At 36.3% G+C, this 20,539-nt stretch overlaps 1 protein-coding gene across 1 annotated transcript; it reads right to left on the minus strand.

Annotated features, from left to right (window-relative positions):
• Positions 1-1,651: 1,651 nt before the first annotated feature.
• LOC125855329 (bifunctional TH2 protein, mitochondrial-like) lies at positions 1,652-19,888 on the minus strand. The gene is made up of 6 exons (XM_049535050.1): positions 19,405-19,888; positions 10,540-10,648; positions 3,942-4,226; positions 3,409-3,823; positions 3,041-3,307; positions 1,652-2,317 (listed from the first exon to the last, which is right to left on the minus strand). Exons 1-6 carry the CDS (start codon positions 19,728-19,730, stop codon positions 1,905-1,907), a joined length of 1,815 nt encoding a protein of 604 aa, XP_049391007.1. The 5' UTR covers positions 19,731-19,888; the 3' UTR covers positions 1,652-1,904.
• Between the last annotated feature and the right edge of the window lie 651 nt (positions 19,889-20,539).

Below are 20,539 nucleotides of genomic sequence, written 5' to 3' on the forward strand. Positions count from 1 at the left end.
GTCCCATCCCCCCAAAACCCGTCCCATCCCATATATATAGTGGGACGGGATGGGACTTATTTTTGTCCCCCCAATCCCGGTCCTGGCCAAATCCCCCCAGCACCGTCTCGTCCCCCAGTCCCCGTCCCCGTGCCCTTGCTAGCCCTAGTTCAATATGAGATTTTTCTTGGGTCAACTTCAAACGATCATAAATCTTAGCACATAAAGAATTAGGTGGCCTATGACCTATCAAATTAAATAAAGATCTTTGAGTCCTCTTTCCAACTCCGCCAAATTTGCTTCATTTCGAGCTTGCAGTAAAAAGATATGTCTGTTTTAGTAAAGCCTTCTTTTTAAGGCATTTAAATCGTTTTTAGATGGGTAGTTTGGTTTTTAGATGTGAAAAGGTGTCAGCTTTTAATATAATATAAAACACACAAACAAACAAACAAATAAATATAATATAAAATACATAATGTATTCTAAATTGGGTATTTGAAGTTAGGGGTATTATAATAATTTAACATTCAAGTTAGAGAGTTCATACTTTTAAGGTATACATAACATAATATAAACAAATAGATATATAAGTTTCCCGTTAATATTAGTGGGAAAAATGAAGCAATATTTGACTTGGTCATCAGTTATGATCAACATTGATAACATATATACCTATATACAATATAAACAATCATAGTGTATACATAATATACATACTTATCCATATTTATTAATTAGATGGCCGAATAATTTTTACCTAATTTTCACTTTAATATTAGTGGGAATAATGAAGCAAAATTTGAGTTGGTCATCAATATGATTAGTATTAGTTTTTTGGGGGGTGTTCTAGTTTGATAGAGATCCGTATGTACGGATCAAGAAAAAATGAATCTCTATCCACTGAACAAGAAAAAAGATTGGACAATTTACAATCTTTAGGCTCAACTTAATTTTTTCAGACTCTCAACTTTACCGTGTGAAAAGTAAGCAGCGATTCTATTTCATTTTTAAATCCCAACATCACAAAAGGCTTCCATATTTTTTGGTTTCGCACCCGGTGTCCAGTACCCACATTAAAGTCCAACTAAATCCAAATTTACGCCGAAAAGTCTCACATTTGAAGTCCGACTAGATCCAAATTTGCGGGTAAAACACTCTCTAACAAAGGCAGCTTTGTAATCAGGGGGACTTAAAACCCGAGCCCTCTGGTTTAGAATAGATGAGTATACCACTCCACCACAACCCTTGTTGGTCTCAGAAGACTTCCATTATTAGAACATAAAATGTCGTCCATCTCACGGTTCGTAAACAATCTCCACACCAGCTGGGGTAAAAAGGAACTCCAAAATCCCACTTCATCTAATTCATGATAATAAGACCTTCACATTGTTTATGATGATAACTATATCATCCATTACAGAACACCTCACTACAACCAATAATCGTTTCCAATAGCTGGAGAACTCAAGATATTAGATTATTAGAATAGGAAAAGAGTAAAAAATATCCTTGAGGTATGACAAAACGGCTCTAAAATAGTCACTTTCCACCTTTTGGTCTAAAAATACCCTCAATAACCAACCAACAACAGTTGTTTCCAATAGCTTCAGAAACAAAACAATGTGATACGGCCTGCTTCAAGACCTGTCACATTGCTCATCTGAAAAGGGCCTTTTACCAAAAAAATATTGAGTAGAATAGAGTGGCCACAAACGTTTAACATTTGCTGTACTCATAGAGAATCTCCTGCCAAATGAAACACATTTACATTTCTGAACTGAAAACACTCGAGAAAAAACAAAAATGGAACACAAGTAATCTGTGGCCTGCAATAAAACTAGCCACAAACTGTATGTATTGATATATTATATAAGATTGTTTCTCCATATGTCCTAACTAGCATGGTGAATAAGTAACTTGAAGATTCATGATCCCAATACAAAAGCATGTATCTCAGCCCAGCTAGAGGCAGTATAGAGAACACCAGAAAGTCCCGTCCAACTTGATGAGTCCAACACAGTGTACATCTTCTGTTTCTGGACAACACCTGGAAAAAGAGGAACAAAAGAAACACCAAAATGATTCCCCACCCTCCTCAGACTTGAGCTCGAACCAAGCACAATGCCAACATCTGCTTCCAGCAAGCAAAGTAAGTCACCAACTGAATCCCCTATATATACTGTCAGATTCTTTTTGTCGTTGCGACAGTTCATTAGAATTTTACTAAAAGCTTGAACCTTGTCAATGGGTGATTCAACTTTCTTAACAATTTCACCAGTAGATAGAGATTCTTGAAATATCAACTCATTGGCATGTATATCTAGACCATCTATGCCCCCTGTTCAACACAAGACAGCAAATAGATAACTTATTTATAAACCAAAAAGGCAGGAAAAAATTTAACATCTCACTGGAAACTAAAAACTGACAAGAATTGCATAATTACAAATGAAAAGGGAACTGTCAACTAAGACCAACCATAGCAAAAATAAAAGAGAGCTCATGTGATCGATGATCTTTGAGACCCAACTAAAGATTATAAGCACACTAAAACTTCTCTTCCAGACTAAGAGAAGAAATCATTGACAATGTTAACAACTCTAGTAGACTTAAAAGGAAAAGATAACTCAAAAAGGGAGGAGAACACATGACACAAATAAGAACAGGGGAAACCAAGGTATATTTGAAAAACAAGGAATGATCAACTTTTTCCTCCACTCTTTTTCCATTTCCCCTTCCTTTCTTCTTTTTCTTTAAGAAAGTTGTTTCCTTTCCCATGGTACAAGAAAAGGATAGCGGGTGGAAGCAAATTGGCATGACAAAGAGGGACAAATGTCACTTAGCATCCAAAAAACATTCAGCAAATTTTCTAGCATATCCAGGTGCAACTAAGAAATAAAAAGACATTGAAGTAGTCATGAAAAGGTAGGCAGACCATAACAATCAACTTGACAACAATAATATTCACAGATCTAGCATATACAACTGAAACATGATGATTAGTGCACATATGTTCAAACTGAAGTTCCATTTTACTAAGTTGTCATTATCAATGAAATACCTGATGAAAAGGAAGACCTAATAAGGTCACCACACCAGCAATAGGAGAGGACATGAATGTCTGCATTCAGACTTTCATTTCTTATTATGCTCTGGAAAAAGTCGGTGCAACCATCCTGGAGAATCAATTGCTGCCCAGCTCGTTTAATGTCTTCAAGGTTCAGACCTTTCAGTACCCCAGATTCAACTACCCTACTATTCGCCCTTTTCTCAAAATCAGAAAGTTGCTCAACCGTTCTACAGAGTCTTCCGTAATCAAATTTTTCCGCTGTAAAAGTAAGATTCTTAGAACAGTTCATCCCAGCTGATCAGCAATATTATGACATAGGGAGGTTGGAAAACATCAAAAGATTAATTAAACAGTGTTACCTTTTTCAGTAAGTAATATCTTCTCTATACATTGCTCATACTCTTCCGTGTACTGCTTAGAGAGATCTCCCCATGCATTCTTTAAATCAGCCAACGACATCCTTGAAATTTGATTCTCTGGCTGATTTTGATCAGATTTTGGTGCTGTTATAATTGCAATTTCAGCCAAGATGGCAGAAGAATCAACAATCGTGCATGTCAAATCAAAATCAGAAAATATTGTTAGCCGCTGTTCCGCAGGGTTGTGATCTTTTGACAAAGGGATGATAGCTTTCTGAACAAGTGGCTGGGCTAAGAAGAACTGGATTTCAAGTTTCATTGCTTGATGATAAAGCTTCTCAATAATGTCAAGCTCCTCGCCTGTCAAAGTGACACTCAGTTTATCCAACAAGTCCTCTGTCTGTAGAGCTGATGCCTATTATTCAATAAACAAGATATTTCAGTTCAGTTAAGTAGAATGTGTGGTATGTCATAAATATCTTTCATAAGCTGAATTCATCAGTTTGACGAGAATGGAATAAACAGCCACAAACCTGGAAACCTTCAGAGGCATAACTGTCAATCCACTTCTGGTATGGATGATTTTTCTCTCCCTCAAGAAACACTTGCAGCTCATTACCAATGTAGGCATAAAGTCTCATGCAAGGTGTCATAGCACCTAGAGTATAAGCAGCCAACTTTGTTTTCTCAAATGGAGTGGCAAGTTTAGCAGCTTTTACCCCTTCAACCTTTCCTGAAGCTGTGGCTAATAAGAAATCTGTGTACTTGGCCGTTGCAGGGTTAATAGTGCACTCCTTGACCAGATCAATGCCCCACTCCTACAGAAGTGACTGTGAGATTATTTATTTTCCCAAGCAAGAAGATAATTTTGTGTGCATAAAGAGAGTTTCTAATGTTCTTTGATACATAGGTCATAAGATACAATATCGAAATCATTAAGGGGTCATTTGGTAGGGTGTATAAAAATAATGCTAAATAGAGTGTATTAGTAATGGTTACATTAATTATGCTAAATAAAGTGTATTAGTAATGTTTGCATTAATTATGCTTGCATTATTTCTTAAGCATTGCATATTTTTTTAAAACATACTCTCTCTGTCCCTAATTACTTGTCCACTTTTGAATTGACACACCTATTAAGAAAACAATGATTGACATAGTGAGTTTACCATTTTATCCCTATTAATTATGAAGTGGATGAATTAAAAACTTAAGATTTTCAAGAAGTTCTACCTTTTTCAAAGTAATTAATTGAGGGTATAATAGGTAAAAAGAATTTGTCCTTTCTTGATTTGTCAAAATGGACAAGTAATTAGGGACAACTACAAAAGGAAAAGCGAACAAGTAATTAGGGACAGAGGGGGTATTTATTTACAAAGATACCCGGAAAAGATGTAAAAAAAAAGGTTTTGAGGGGTAATTGGGTCTTTAACCATGCTAATGCATGCATTAAATCCTCCTGCATTACTAATACCATGGATTTCCATGTATTACTACTACACTCCTCAATACACAATTGAGTGTATAACTAATACTTGCATTAGTTATACATAGGTTGAAAAAACGTACCAAACAAGGTACTGCTAACACACAAATGCATTGCTAATGCATGTAGTATTTCTTTTAATACACTCTACCAAACGATCCCTAACGGTTAACAACAGTTCCTATCACTTTCAGTAACCGCACATCTTAACTTCCTTGACAAATTAGTTATGCTCCAGAAAAATAATGAGAATTTGTTTTACAAATAGAAATCAAGATTTAACACAATATGTAGCTCTCATATGTGCTATGTGTAAAGTACTAAGCTATATAATAAATTCGGACTATATATACATCTAGGCAGCTCAAAATATTAGCTATTGTGAATCCACAATGATCAACCAGTTGAGCATTAACTATGGACATCGTGCCATTTCTAAAGTAAAGCAGGAAATGTCTTGGGAAATCAAGAAGCTTGCCATGATAGTACAGAGAAACTAACAGTCTGCTGATAGTGCCATTGGTCCATTCATTCAGAATTTCCCTCTCTTGTCCTTTCTGCAACTGTATCCCAACAGCATATCTTATTCATTATTAGCAACAAACTCACAAGAATACCAAAATGCATCGATTATTCATCAGCATTAAGTCTTCCACAATGCATAACCAATTTTAAACACAGGTCCTTCACATCTCATTAACTTCAGGCAGACCTTGGATCTCCCTTCCAGGCTTAGTTCAAGTTTCTACGGCTCAGCAGCAGCTTCTTGGGCTGGGCACCAGTTTGAGGCTGTTCCCGATGTAGTAATGGTACCCACTGCTTCTTCAGAGAATCTGCCTGTTTGTCGCTTGCGGCCTGGGCGGCTCGTTAGGTATGAATATGTCAGATACCTCTGACTCAATTGGTGAAATAGTATCTCTTCCCAAAAAAGCATGTTTTTTTATTTACCAACGCACAAAAGAAAATATTTTGTAGCGAATGAACAAGATATTGAGGAATTGTTCCTACGTAATCAGAATTATTGACCACATAATAGGGGAATCTTGTGTTCCAACAGAAGCAGAAGTGATGTGAATTATTCAACAATCAAAGTCGATTTTCTTTATAAAAAGCTATCAATGAACTTCTATCTTGGTTCACCGAGCCTGTTGGCATGGTGTTTTGTCCGTTGATAGTGATCCAAGGGAAAAGTATCCCATATAACTATGGTTTATGCTCATTTCAATTTTCAAATGCCTTTGCAGATTTGAGGTTTCTCCGCCCAATCATGTGTTGTAGGCTAAGACAAAGTTATTTTCTCCTTAATATTAAGAGTAAAATTTTCCACATAAGCTTAAAGGACATTAACAACTGAGACAAAATGCTCTCGGGCACTTTTTTCGTGGCTTGTCAGTGTTGAATCTTTTTTTAAGTATAATCGCTTTTCAGGGGAGAAGTTTTCTGTTTTTTCTGGCTGGAATTTCAACAGATATGGGTTAAGAAAGGATTTTTTATAATGCAGGTTCTAAATCCTATGACATTCAGGCTCAGAAGTATGGTTCGATTGGATCAAATGCAGCAGAAATTTAATGAGACAGTTACTATTAGCATTAATGTCATGAAGTGGTTGGTGTTGGTCTTCTTTGCAGAAACAGAAGAAAAGTGGAAGACGATAAAGAGATGGAACATGAAGGACAATTTCTGAGTTTTTTATCACTCTTAAATCCAATGAAAGTGGGAAGTACATAAGCATTCAGGAAGCAAGTAAATCTATTCTTATTACACCAGCGGGATCCTTTAAAGAAGGTTGGGGGAATATTGCCCAAAAGTTTATAACTATATCAATGAGACAAACAGAGTGAAGAACTCCCTCCCTGGCAGAAACAGACAAACAGAAACCGCGTACAAAGCAGCCTCAAAAACAGCAGATGGATAACTAAGTAGACAAAAATGTCACAGATAACAGCAAGAAACAACAAAATATCTGTAACAGGGGGTTCAGCCAGGCCAGCATCAGATTTGCTCAGCAGATGTCAAGTTGGAAATTTTCAATTGCCACCAAAAGAGACGCCAAATTTGAATGATGTGAGGAAATGGGCCTGAAGTTGTACCATACACTAGGGAGATCAAGGATATATATGATGGAGACAAAGGTCAGGTAAAGACTGTGGGAGGAGACTCAGAGCATTTTTCAGTTTCAATAGGGTTGCATCAAGGATCATCCCTTGGCCCATTTTTATTTGCCTTGGTAATGGATACATTGACGCGGAAAAATTCAAGGTGGATAGTCATGGTGTATATTATTTGCAGATGACATAGTTATGGTTGACAAGACTCGTGGTGGTTTTAATGCTAAATTGAAGGTTTGGAGACAGACTCTGGAGTCTAAAGGGTTCGGATCGAGCAAGAGTCAGGACAAAGAGCAGATACTTGGAGTGCAAGTTCAATGACGTGACTATTAGGCAGATGTGGAAGTGAGGCTTGATACACATGTCATCCAAAAGAGAGGATGTTTCAAGAATATTGGATCTATTTATTATCCAAAGGAATGAGTTTGGTCATGATGTCACCCATCGTATTGGTGCAGGGTGGACGAAGTGGAGGTTCGCATCTGGAGTCTTGTGCGATAATAAGGTACCACCAAACCTTAAAGGCAAGTTCTGCAGAGTAGTGGTTAGACCGGCTTTGTTGTATATCGCGGAGTGTTGGCATGTCAAGGACTCTCATGTTCAGAAGATGAAAGTTGTGGAAATGAGGATGTTGCGATGGATGTTTGGGCATACTAGGAGAGATAGGATTTGAAATAATGATATCCGAGACAAGGTAGGAGTGGCTTTGGAGTAGGACAAGATGCAGGAAGCGAGACTGAGATGGTTCGGGATCGTGAAGAGGCAATGCATGGATGCCCCACTGCAGAAGTGTGAGAGGTTGGCTATGATGGTTTCAAGAGAGGTAGAGGTAGACTGAAGAAGTATTGGGGAGAGGTGATTAGACATGACTTGTTTCAGCTTACCGAAGACATGACCTTTAGACAGAAGGGTGCAATGTGTTATCTTGTTGTTTGTTCATATTAGTACTCGTAGTATTGCTCCTGCCGTTTCTTGGCCTTCGATTTCTTTACTACCTATTGTTTCTTGTACCACGATTATCGTATTGTTCTGTTGTAGTTTCTGTTTTGTTGTTATAGGTTGTTTTTATTATTATCTATTGTTTCTTGTGCATTCGTTACTCCTTTTTGGGACTGCTTTAGACTATTTTTCCTTAAGTGGAGGATCTATCTGAAACAGTCTCTCTAACTCTGAGGTAGGGGTGGGGTAAGGTTTGCATACACTCTACCCTCCCAAACCCCACTTTGTGGGACTAAACTGGGTAAGTTGCTGTAGAACTTATATATTTTTAAATGAAAGACAAATTTTATACTAGTATCTTACTATTAAGATGTGCATTCAGATTCAAACATCTAAATCTTAATGCACATCTTAATATTTAGATCTGTATTCATATCCAGATGACTTAATCTTAATGTAAATAAATAAAGCCTAACAATACTAACAATGTAAAAACAGAAAATCTACCATGAATTCTATGTCATTTGCAATTGCTATTTACACCAAAAAACAAGTATAGAGACACATCTGTACTTAATGCTAATTACAGGTTCACTTTTGCTTTCAAAAATTCAACCACTCTTTTCCTTCCAAAAAAACCGCCAGACAAATAATCTAACATTGAGTTAATATCAGCTGCAATATCCTTCCTTAATCAGAAGTAAAGACTCTTTAAACATCTAAATAGAAAGAGAATTTGCTCTACATTACAGACAATCAAGGCCAACTGTGCTAGCAGTGACACTCCGTCACCTGACCACTATTTACTTCACTTATACAGCAGATCATAACAAAATCAAATAGGACAACTAAAGTACATTTAACTTTGTAAAGAGTACCATAACATCCATCAAATCAAAAAGAAAAAGACATTGTTTTCTTTGCTAGTCAAACTATATTGTTTTCTTGACAACTGATATGCCCACTGAGCTCTCCTCGTATACCACACCCTCATTTACCCAAGATGTATAAGTATAATACACTGGAAACAATATTTTAAAGAACTACAAGATAGACTGACAACCACATTTTTCATTGAGACCTCAAACTCCCAACATAGACAAGATATCTTTAGATCAACAAGATCATTCACACCTTACGTCAAACAGATCTTAGATAGTCAACTACCATATGCATCCAGAGATAGTTTTGTGCTAATTAGGTGTATCCTCACAGTATGCCAGTGTATACCAAAAGTGTAGAAAATTGTCAGATTTAGAAAACCTGTAGTTTTAGTTAACCACTAACTTGCTTTAGAGACAATTGTTTTCAAGAGAAGTAATATTTTTACATCGAAGTTCTCCCAGGCAGCAAAATCCCTATAAGTTTCAAGATAAATGACCTAGTTGAGAGATATAAATGTACTCACTTACATGGATGGTACTGATAAACTAAGGGTCTGTTTTTTGTTGGGACATGCAATTTGGATTTTAAGTTGTATTTTTTGCTCATAAACATAAAAAACCCGTAAGCTGTGAAAATTTTTAACAAAATTACCCCAAATCTTTATAAAATCTTACCAAATAAGCAAACATTCATAACAAAAGTATAATACACTACCACAAAGTTATTTTTTAAGAAAATAGAACATTTACTGATCGAACTTTAGTTCAATAAAATTGAACATGAGTTGTAGTGTACTACTCTTTAATATAATCCTCTCCCACATAGTATGGACAATCTCCTCTCGTTGTGCATGCATTTCTCGATATAAATGGTTTAAAGGTTGGTAAGAGTAATAATATCAACTAAAAACTGGTATTGGTTGGTGAGAATAATGGTTATATCCGACATAAATGGTTTAAAGTTGGTAAAAATAATAATATTCAACTATAAATTTGGTAGGTAAAAGTAATGGTTATTCCGATATAAATGGTATAAAGGTTGGCAAGAGTAATAATATCAATTATAAATTTTGTTTACATATGAAATAAATGGTTGGCAGATGTAAAATGGTGGATTTTTCTATTACAAAATATAAACTTGTGGGTCAATTTTTGTATTTGAAATATATGAAATCATAATATAAAATTCACAAATCAAGCTTTCTGGAGAATTTGGGGTTTCATCTCATGATTTAAAATAATGAGATGAAATCGCATGTCCAAATATTGATTTCATCTCATGATTTCAAATTACGAGATGAAATCGCATGTCCGAATGCCTACTAAGAAAGAAAATTATGCATATCACATTCCTTTGCAACGAGCCTAATCAAGATCAACTGAAAGGCAAATGTATCCATGGTTAGCAACTTAGCGAAAGCTCATGCCATTAGAAACCTGATTAGTTTTTCGGTTGCAAAAGAAAATGAACAGACAACATAAATGGTTTAAAATCCCACATCCCTTTGGCAGTTCATTCAAAACAAGGTTTTTAGGTAAATGACTCAATTTGATAGTCAACTATATCTTTCGGGAGATGTCCCTACTGATACTCAACTGGAAAAATATTGCAAAGAAGTAAAAGGAAATTTGTGGGCAAGGGCACATGGCAATCCTAATCACCAAATGGACAGGGAGAAACTTGAATTTAAAGGAAAAGAGACTCATATCTTACTTCTAGAACTGCATCATGCATTTTTAGTTCATTCACAATATTCTTCCGCAGTTCACTAATGCCAACCTTCGCATCGTCATCATCAGTACACACTTCTGCTGCTTCATACCTGCAATTTGTTTCATTAATATATATATTACTAACAAACCTCTTAGCACAAGAAATGGAGAGGAGGGGGTTATTACACGGCCAACAAATCCCATGAAAAGCAACCCCGAAAATCTATCATTTTTGCGAACTCTAGAATTTTTAGCAATAACAAAGAGCATTAAAACCACTAGACCCCAAAACTCCCACATCTCTAGCAAAAAAAGGTTGCATAGAAGAAATTCATTAAAAGAAAAAGTACATAGAATCCATTCACCAAAAGAGACCTAAAAATGAGGGTATAAGGAACACTCATTTTTACTCCCTAAACTATGGGTAGGGGATTACCTCACCCCTGGGACTTGACTGAATACCCAGACTTCTGGCAAAAACTTAAGCACCGAAATAACTGATAATCCGGAAGAAAATACTTCAAAGAAAATAAAAAAATAAAAAAAACTATACTCCTTCCATCCCAATTTATGTGAAGAATTTGACTGGGCTTGGAATTTAAGAAGGAAAAAAAGAGACTTGAAACTTGTGGTCTGAAATAAGTCATAGAAATTTTTTGTCTATAAATTATCTCATCAAGGGTGAAATGGGAAGTTTGAAGTTAAGTTGTCACTAAATATAGAAAGATGTAATTCCTTTCTAGACTGTCTAAAAAGGAAAAAATATCATATAAATTGAGATGGAGGGAGTACCATATAGTGGAAGGTAAAAGGAATCCCATAAAAATAAGAGAGCAAACAAAAATTTAAACAAAAGAGCAAGAAACATGATGTTCTCGTAGAAGTTTTGAGTTCATACTTGTCGAAAAGAATCAAGACAGATTATTGACTTGTCCTTTTAAAATTACATCTAGGATCAAAGAGGAATTAAAGGTTGATTACAAGAAAAAAGCCGAAGAAGCAGAGTATGAAAAGGCAATTCGATTAATGGTTGTTTTTTGAATCCTTTTCTTTCACTTAACTGGAAAAAACACTGTTTTCATGTAAATTTTTCCCCTCCACATCTTTAATGTTTTATTTTACCTGAACATACCGATATTTTAGCAGACATTCCCAATGACTTTAAAAGGGTAAAGTAATTCACTTGTCATACCCAGGCTGTACATTGGAAATCACCCAAGGAATAATGAATTTCTTACTTCTTGTACAATTTGGATAGAGATTTGTATTACTACTTCTAGTACATTTGACCAACTAACAAAATTAAGATACTCTTCAATGAAAATGGACTAAGCCCATAGTCATTCAAATGTTAGAATGCCATTCTCTTTCACTTTATCTGGTAATTCCCATTTCTTTCATAAAAGTCGAGAAACATAAAATCCATCACAAAAATCCTTCGTCTAGAGAGAAAAAGAAACAGTTATACAATAAAGGAGGCTGTTCTCTTGATTTTCGTTACGAATGGAAATAAACTGAGTACTTCTAGAAATAAAAATGAAACCCCCAAATAAACACAAACGACAATGTCATGAATATGACGTTAGTAACAGAATTATTAGGGCTAAGTCTAATTTAATCAAGCCAACCAAGTCCTGTGAGTTCTTGTAATTTTTAATTCCAGTATTTGCCTATAAGTCCTTTATATTTTTGGCATTGTTAGTAACTGGCTAGGTGACGTGTCCAAATCCAGTACTTCTACGAAATAACAATGAAACCCCCAAATAAACACAAACGACAATGTCATGAATATGATGTTAGTAACAGAATTATTAGGGCTAAGTCTAATTTAATCAAGCCAACCAGGTCCAGTGAGTTCTTGTAATTTTTAATTCCAGTATTTGCCTATAAGTCCTTTATGTTTTTGGCTTTACGTGTCCAAATCCAGCTGCAGATTAGTCCTTTTTATAGTTGTTGTACAGGTTTATCGAAATATCCAATTTCCTTCTCTTCTTCTATCCTCTTTTTCCTTCTTTCTCATTTCTGCATTTCACGATTGAAGCTTGTAAAGATATGACACCTGGGAGTAACTCAACCTCAAAAGCTAGCTCATGAGGGGAGGTTTGTCCAAGTCCATATAAGGAGACCAAATTCTCATCTCTCTACCGATGTGGGACATCTTAACACTCCCCCGCACGCCCTGATCTCAACTGGAGCATGAACACTTTTAAATGGGGGTCCATCATCGGTGAACAACAAATTGGGATGGGCCTGACTCTGATACCATGTGAGAAATATAGGAAAAGAATATTATTGAATTGTTGTCGTTTCTACATTATTACATTGAGACCCTATTTATAGACACTAGAATACAATCCTTTACCAAGTAGGATACTATTTACTATTCCTATTTCTATTTGTATTCCTATTCCTATTCTTATTCCTATTCTAAATAGAATTGTATAAACCTATTCCTATTCTAATAGAATTGTAAAAAACCTATTCCTAACACTCCCCCTCAAGCTAGTGCATACAATTCATGTACCTAGCTTGTTACAAATGTAATTAATACGAGGACCGATGAGGGACTTGGTGAGATATCTGCAAGTTGATCAGTCGACTTCACAAAATTGACAGTCAACCTCAATGTGCTTAATCTTCTCATGAAATACTGAATTTGATGCATAATGCCGATAAAACACAGAGTGATAAAATTACAGTGTTGACTTCCCAAACCAAACTTGCAAAGACTATTTTAGACCATAGAGTGACTTACATAATCGACATACAAGGCAACTAAACTCCCCCTCAGCAACAAAGTGCTCAAAATCTAGTATAAAGTGTATGGATCATGTTGGAATCAATAGATGAGCCGATATTAAACACCGAAAAAACTAGCTGGAACATGCTCATATGCCGGAGTATTAGATTTGATGGCTAAAAGTGGTCACAATCTAAGAAATAAAATTATATGGGTAGGGTGGAATGATGTCACGACCCAACTAAGTGAAAATGAGTTATGTTTCAGTCCATATGAGTGATAAGGCTGATGTCTGGTTCAACAGCCACATCCTAGAACAAAAGGGCACCAATTGATTTTTGTTTGCACAGAAGTATGTCAGAGGTTTGGTAATGTGAGACCTTTGGATATTGTTGATGAATTCAACAACAATAAACAAACTGGTAGTATTGATAGCTACGAGGAAAAGTTTGATGAACTTAAGTCTTATATGCTATTGATAAACCCTCTTTTGAACAAAACTCACTTCATTGCTTGCTACAAGTGGTCTGAAACCAGAAATAAAGCCACTAGTTGGTTTAGCAAACCCCAAAACCCTCTTGGATCCTTATGAACTACCAAAATCTTATGAAGCTTGTTTTAAAGCCCTCCAAGGAACCACTACTCTCATGATAGCCCAATATCCTCACAACCAAGCCACTTCTTCCAGAGCAATTGTACCTCACCAAGGACCTTCAACCCAACCTCAATCCAACAGCGCCATTGTTCCTTATCGATCTACCAATACAAAAACACAAAACTTTTGTTTCTAGACCTAGGGTTCCCTTCAAACCAAACCCCACCAATGAAGCCCTCAAAGAAAGAAATCTATGTTACTGCCACGAAGCTTATTTTCCTAGCCATCAATGCAAACCTAAGACATTTCATGCTCTTACTTAGGAAGGAGAGGACCGGAGAAGTTGAGGAGCAGGTCATTCATGAGGAGGGTGAAGTCAGTGGTGAGAAGGTTGAAAACACTGAGGACGAGAAACCTACAGAAGAAGAGGGTAGGATATCCATGTGTGTTGCGATGGGGGTAACCATCTCAAACCTTCTACTATCACAATTTTGGGTTATGTACAGAAACTGCCTTTGATTATACTGATTGATAGTGGTTCAACTCATAGTTTTGTGACCCCTCAAGTGGTCAAGGCTTTAAGATTGTCTGTAGTCCCTTGTTTTATTAGGATGAAGGTGAAAGTAACTAATGAAGAGGCTATGCATACAAAACATTGTTGTTCAAATTTTTTGTGGCAAATGCAAGAAGAACAATTTTGTTTTGACATTAGATTGTTGCAAGTTGGTGGATGTGATTTGGTGCTAGGTATGGACCGGACAGATGTGTTTTCCCCGGTTGTACTAAGTACTAGACCACACAGTCTGTCCCAGTGTTGTGAAAGGCGCTCGCCTTTCGCCAAAGGCGATAAGGCGAGGCGAGGCAAGGTGAGGCTGTGTCGCCTAATTGTTGTGAGGCGAGGCGAAGTGAAATAGGTGAGACATGGCGACAATAAGGCGATGGCGATGGCGATGGCGAGGCGAGGTGGTAGCGCCTCTTTTCTTTTTTTAAAAAAAAAAAGGTCTGACTTGATAATATTAGTGAAAAACTCAAAATTAGGGTTTTCTACAATCATTGCGACATTGCGACCTCTTCTACTCAGTCGCGAGTCACGACTTCTTCTATTCTACTCTTATCCTTTGCGCAAGTCGCGTCTGCTTCCAGGTATGACTACGAGACCTCTTCTTTTTCTTCTTCTTTTCAGTTTTTCTCTGCTTCTTCTTCTTCTTCTCATCTTCAGTCAGTTCTCTTCTTCTTCTTCTTCTCTTCTTTTCTTCTTTTCAGTTTTGCTCTACTTCAGTTTCTTCTTCATTCAGTCAGTCAGTCACTATGCTCTGTTTTCCCGTGGTAGTGAACAATAATTGACTGCTCTGTTTTGTGCTCACTGCTCTATCTATATTAAAAATAAATAAATTAATCCTTCTATAATTATTTCTTCCCTACTTAATTTAGTTTTATACTAATTAATATAGTATTTATTTGTTCATACATAGTGAATTCAATGGCGTCGGATGCTAGCAAAAAGTGGGACATTGGATGGATATTTATATATGCAATTAAATATTTTTAATTTTTGGTATTAATTGGCGCCTCAATTCAAAAAGGTGTGCGCCTCGCCGCGAGGCGAGGCAGGCCCTTGTCACCTTTCGTTGTAGGTTAATCACATTGTTGGGTTATCAGGATGAGAACACACTCTTCCCAACCGAGGGTGAAAAGCTACTGAAATTGTTCAACAAACACCTTAGTGGGACAGATGTTGTTTGCACCATTGGTAGCTACAATGGATGATCGAAGGCAGCAGGTCCCTCAAGAGATAACAATTTTGTTATAAATCATTTCAAGAGGTCTTTGATGAACCAAAGAAATTGCCTCCTAACAGGACTTGTGATCACAACATTCCATTGTTGTGAGGAGCCCAACGTTTCCATTTAAGACCTTACGGGTATTCCTTTGACCAAAAGAATGTAATTGAGAGCATTATTGATGATATGTTAGCTCTCAAACTGTAGTACCTAGTCATTCATGCTTTGCATTACCTGCCCTACTTTTTAAAAAGAAAGAAAGTACTTGGAGATTGTGTGTTGACTATAGAAGGTTGAATTCATTAACTGTGAAAAACAAATATCCCATCCCCGTGGTGGAAGATCTTCTAGATGAGTTGAATGGGTCTAAAATATTCTCTAAGGTGGACTTAAGGTCAGTGTATCACCAAGTGAGAATGAGAAGGGCGGATGAACATAAAGCTGCTTTTAGGACCCATCATGGATTGCGGCAATTCAGAGTAATGTCATTTGGCCTAACTAATGTCCCCGTCACTTTTCAATCATTAATGCACCAAGTCTTTGGAGCATATCTCAGGAAGTTCATATTACTCTTTTTTATGATATTTTGATTTACAGTGCATCATCAAATGATCATGTGAAACATTTAGAGATTGTGTTACAACTGTTGAAGGAGAATAGGTTGTTTGCCAAGGTGTCCAAGTGTGCTTTAGGGCAGAAACAAGTAGAATATCTTGGGCACATCATCACTAGAGAAGTGGTCAGTAATGGAAAATTGGCCCGGACCAGTTTTTTGGGAAGCGAGAAGCGGAAAAAAGTGACGAGGGCTCGCTTCACAGAAGCGTGAAGCGAAGCGCACGCTTTTTTCAAATAAAGCGGTATTTAGTATAAAGATAAAAAATATTAAATAACTGAATAGAGGTAACATATTCTTAGATTAAAAGGTAAATAGATAGTCAATAATCCTCATAAGTCATAACATTTAAAGAAAATACATAACTAAATCACAAAGGATCAAACTCCTATTCTTCATTGTGATATTGAATAAGAAAATACAATTTACTACAATCAAAAATAGAAGAGTAACTCAGTAACAGAACAGCAAAAAAACTAAGGAAAATAAATATAGAGACGGAACAGAGCAGCAGCCAGCAAAAAAAAAAAAAAAACAGAGCATAGCATTACAAACAGAGGAACAGTAACTCAGTCACAACAACAAAAAACAAAGGAAAAAAAATATAGAGACAAAACATAGCAGTAGCCAGCAAAACAAAAAAAAACAAAGCAGCAGTGACCAAAGAGAAGAAGAGAAGAGGAAAAAACAGAAGAGCAGTCGACCAAAGAGAAGAGAACTAACCTGTAGTGTGTAGCAGCAGTCACAGCAGTCGACCAAGGAGGAAAAATAATTGGAAAGATGTTGCCCTAGTATATTTACAGAAATTTCAAAAAAAAACTTGCATAAATTTTTAAAAAAAACCTAACTAGCACTTATTTCATTTAAGCGAGCTTTTCATTGGCTTTTTTTAAGCGCACTTCTCACTTCGCCTACTGAAGCGCTTGCTTTTTCAGCAGCACAGTGCTTGCGCCTCACCTCGCTTCACGCTTTAAACGCACCTTTTGTCGCTTTTCACAACACTGGCCCGAAGATAGCAATCTGAAGGAGTTGAGGGGATTTCTTATTGCATTGATCAGCAAGCCTTTAACTTCATTACCAAAAAAGGGCATTTTCTTGGAGTGATGAAGCCACTGAGGCACTTCAGGAGCTGTGAATTGCTATGTCCTCTGTACCAGTCTTGGCCTTACATGATTTTGGTAAACCATTCATTGTAGAAGTTGATGATTGTGGAACTGGAGTTGGGGCAGTCCTCATGAAAGACAAGCAACATATTGCTTATCTCAGTAAAGTACTGAGCAAAAAGCGGTCAAGGCTTATCAACTTATAAGAAGGAGTTGATTGACTTGCTTATGGCAGTGAGGAGATGGAAACACTACCTCCATCCTCATCACTTTATTACTAAAACTGACCATTTAAGTCTTAAGTTTGTGCAGGATTAGAAATTTTTCACTTCATTACAGCATAAGGGCATACCAAGCTTATGGGGTTAAAATTTAAGAAATCCATTACAAGAATGGTGTGGAAAACACGGCTGCAGATATCTTGTCTAGGGCATACACAGAAGTTAATTGCAGTGTTATCAGTCATATGCCGCCTAAGTGGATAGAGGAGATCCTAAGCAGTTATGAAAGAGAACAAGAAGTTGTCCAGTTGTTAACTCAACTTCATCTAGATACTGCAGCTATAGAGGATGTTGCTATACAAAATGGTTTACTAAGGTTGCAAGGCAAGACTTGAGTTAGAAATGGTAGTGGACTAAGACAACAATTGGTGCAACAAATTCATACTTTTGGTCTTGGTGGACACTCTGGAGTCTCTACTTCAATACAAAGGATCAAACTATTATTCTATTGGCCTTCAATGTTAACCGATGTTCAAAGGGTGGTATTAGAATGTGAAGTTAGCCACAGGAACAATGTTTATAAACTACATGGGTTGCCTAGTACTATATTGAGTGATAGAGATAAAGTGTTCCTCGGTATCTTTTTGAAAAGAATTTTTCAAAGGTTTGAAGAGAAGACTGAAGTTTAAATCAGCATACCATACCCAAACTGATGGGCAAACTGAAAGGGTCAACAAGTGCCTGGAAAATTATTTAAGGTGCATCTGTGGTAACAAACTAGGTGAAGAGTGCAAGTGACTGGTCTTGGCTGTATATTGATATAATTCCAATTACGATTTAGCTACCAAGATGTCTCCTTTCAAGATCTTATATGGATATGACCCTCCACAACTCACTTTTGAGTTGATATCTCAATCCAAAGTGGTTGCAGTGGTTCAATGGTTGCAAGAAAGGCAGGTGATGGCTAAGGTTCTAAAAAGAACCGGATGTTGGGAGACTAGGTGTATATTAAGTTACAACCATATATGCAAACTTCTATTGCCTTAATTTGAAACTCACTTCCAATTATTATGGGCCCTACAGTGTGATCAAGAAGATCAGTCACTGTTGCTTATGAATTGTAACTTCCTCCCACATCTAGAATTCACCATATCTTTCACATTTCCAAATTGAAGGAAAGGATAGGGTCCAATGTAGTTCCTACTAATGAGACTCCAATGTGCCATCTAACCAATTGTCATTCTGGATCACAAAATAGTAAAAAAGGGAGATGCAATTGCAACACAAGTGTTCGTGCAATGGGACAATTTGCTCCCTCAAGAAGCTATTTGGGAGACTACAATTTCCTAATTTTAAGTCATTTAGATCCTGTGAGTTCTTGTAATTTTTAATTCCAGTATTTGACTTAAGTTCTTTATGTTTTTGGGTTTATTAGTAACTCTATCCAAATCCATCTATGGAGTTGTTGTACTGTTTTATCGAAATATCATAAATGAAATATCAAATTTCCTTCTCTTCTTCTATCTTCTTTTCCCTTCTTTTTCATTTCTGCATTTCAATTAATTGAAGCTCATTACTGCTTCATTCGTGACGCAATGCTACTTATTTCACATTTACTCAAATGCCATATCCCCAGTACCAAAAAGAAGAATAATACACATACTTACTGAAACATATTCTACAAACAATTATAATTTAAAACACCAATGAAAGATTATAGTACCAGAACAAAATCGAACAAATACTGAAACATTTTCTCGATAAATTTATTAATCTAATTAAAAAAAGAAAAAAAGAGAGTGAAAGTACTGACCCTTGAACGAATGCCTTGAGAAAGTGAACATCCTGCGCAATGTAATGGCGGAAAGTATCAATATTCAGAGTTCCAGAAGCCAAGCAAACGATAAAAGGAGTGTAAAGTGCAAAAGTAGACTCTTTCTTAAAATTGATCCAACACCTCCTCGCTACACCCACACTTTCCTCAATCGGCGACGCCATTGTAGGAGGAGTAATCGCCGATCTCAAATAGTGAGAGGGACGAGAATAGAATCGGAAAATCGAGTTGGAATTGAAGAAATTGAATACTGGATTTGGAATTGGTAGCCTAAGAGGCGATAATAATAATAATAAGGAGCGCATATATATATAAGGCAGGTAAATTATAATTGTAAGTGTTTGTAGTATTCTACTTTGAACATGTATAATATGGATGGAAAGGGAGGATTTGTTGGTGTTTTGGTGATTTGCCACTCGGAACAAGGAGTTTCTAAAAGGGTCAAGACAAAAACTACAATTTTTTGTTGTTAAAATAACCAGTCTTTGATTAAGTTGAATAATTGTGATAATTATGTGTATGTATGTACAGTGTTTGATCCTTTGAAGGACTTCTGGAACTTAGGTTTATGTAATGTAATGTCCTAAGTTTGTAGGGACAGTTGTTGTATTAAGCAAGATAGTCTATGCAGTATGTAATCTAGTTCCACGTGGAAGTTCAATAAGATTGGTAAGAGTTTGAGAATTCAGAATAGTGAATATTTATTTTGTACACTAATTTACATTTTTTTTAAAAAGAGAATATTTGAAGATATGAATATTTAGTTTGAATATATGAGGGTTTGAGAGAAAATACAACATTACCTGTCAAACCCCAAAAACGTACGTGATGATACATATTTATCTCCATCAAGACTAGTCAGCATCAACCCAATAATACGAAAGAAATGTGAAAAGTAAAACAAGAATGACATAAAAGCGAAAAATTTATTCATTCTAAAACATAACCCAAAAACCTGTTTATCAAGTGTACAAGTCACTATTGTATAAAGTGCGAAATTGAAAGATAATTATAAGTCTCAGACCATCTCCAACCCCAATAGAACAAAGCATAAAATAAGGAACAAGATGGCCCACTAGGATGACAAGCAGCTACCTCTGAAAGCCTTGGATAT

This window comes from Solanum stenotomum, chromosome 2 (assembly GCF_019186545.1).
Source record: "Solanum stenotomum isolate F172 chromosome 2, ASM1918654v1, whole genome shotgun sequence".
Lineage (NCBI taxonomy): Eukaryota > Viridiplantae > Streptophyta > Magnoliopsida > Solanales > Solanaceae > Solanum > Solanum stenotomum.

Bases quoted from the DNA above. Each gene is read 5' to 3' on its own strand.
- LOC125855329 (XM_049535050.1), bottom strand. From the start codon at position 19,730: ATGCGCTCCTTATTATTATTATTATCGCCTCTTAGGCTACCAATTCCA. The intron at 3,308-3,408 runs GTAACACTGTTT...TTACTTTTACAG, and splicing joins GATATTACTTACTGAAAAAG to CGGAAAAATTTGATTACGGA. The intron at 2,318-3,040 runs GTATTTCATTGA...TGTGTTGAACAG, and splicing joins TAGGTCTTCCTTTTCATCAG to GGGGCATAGATGGTCTAGAT.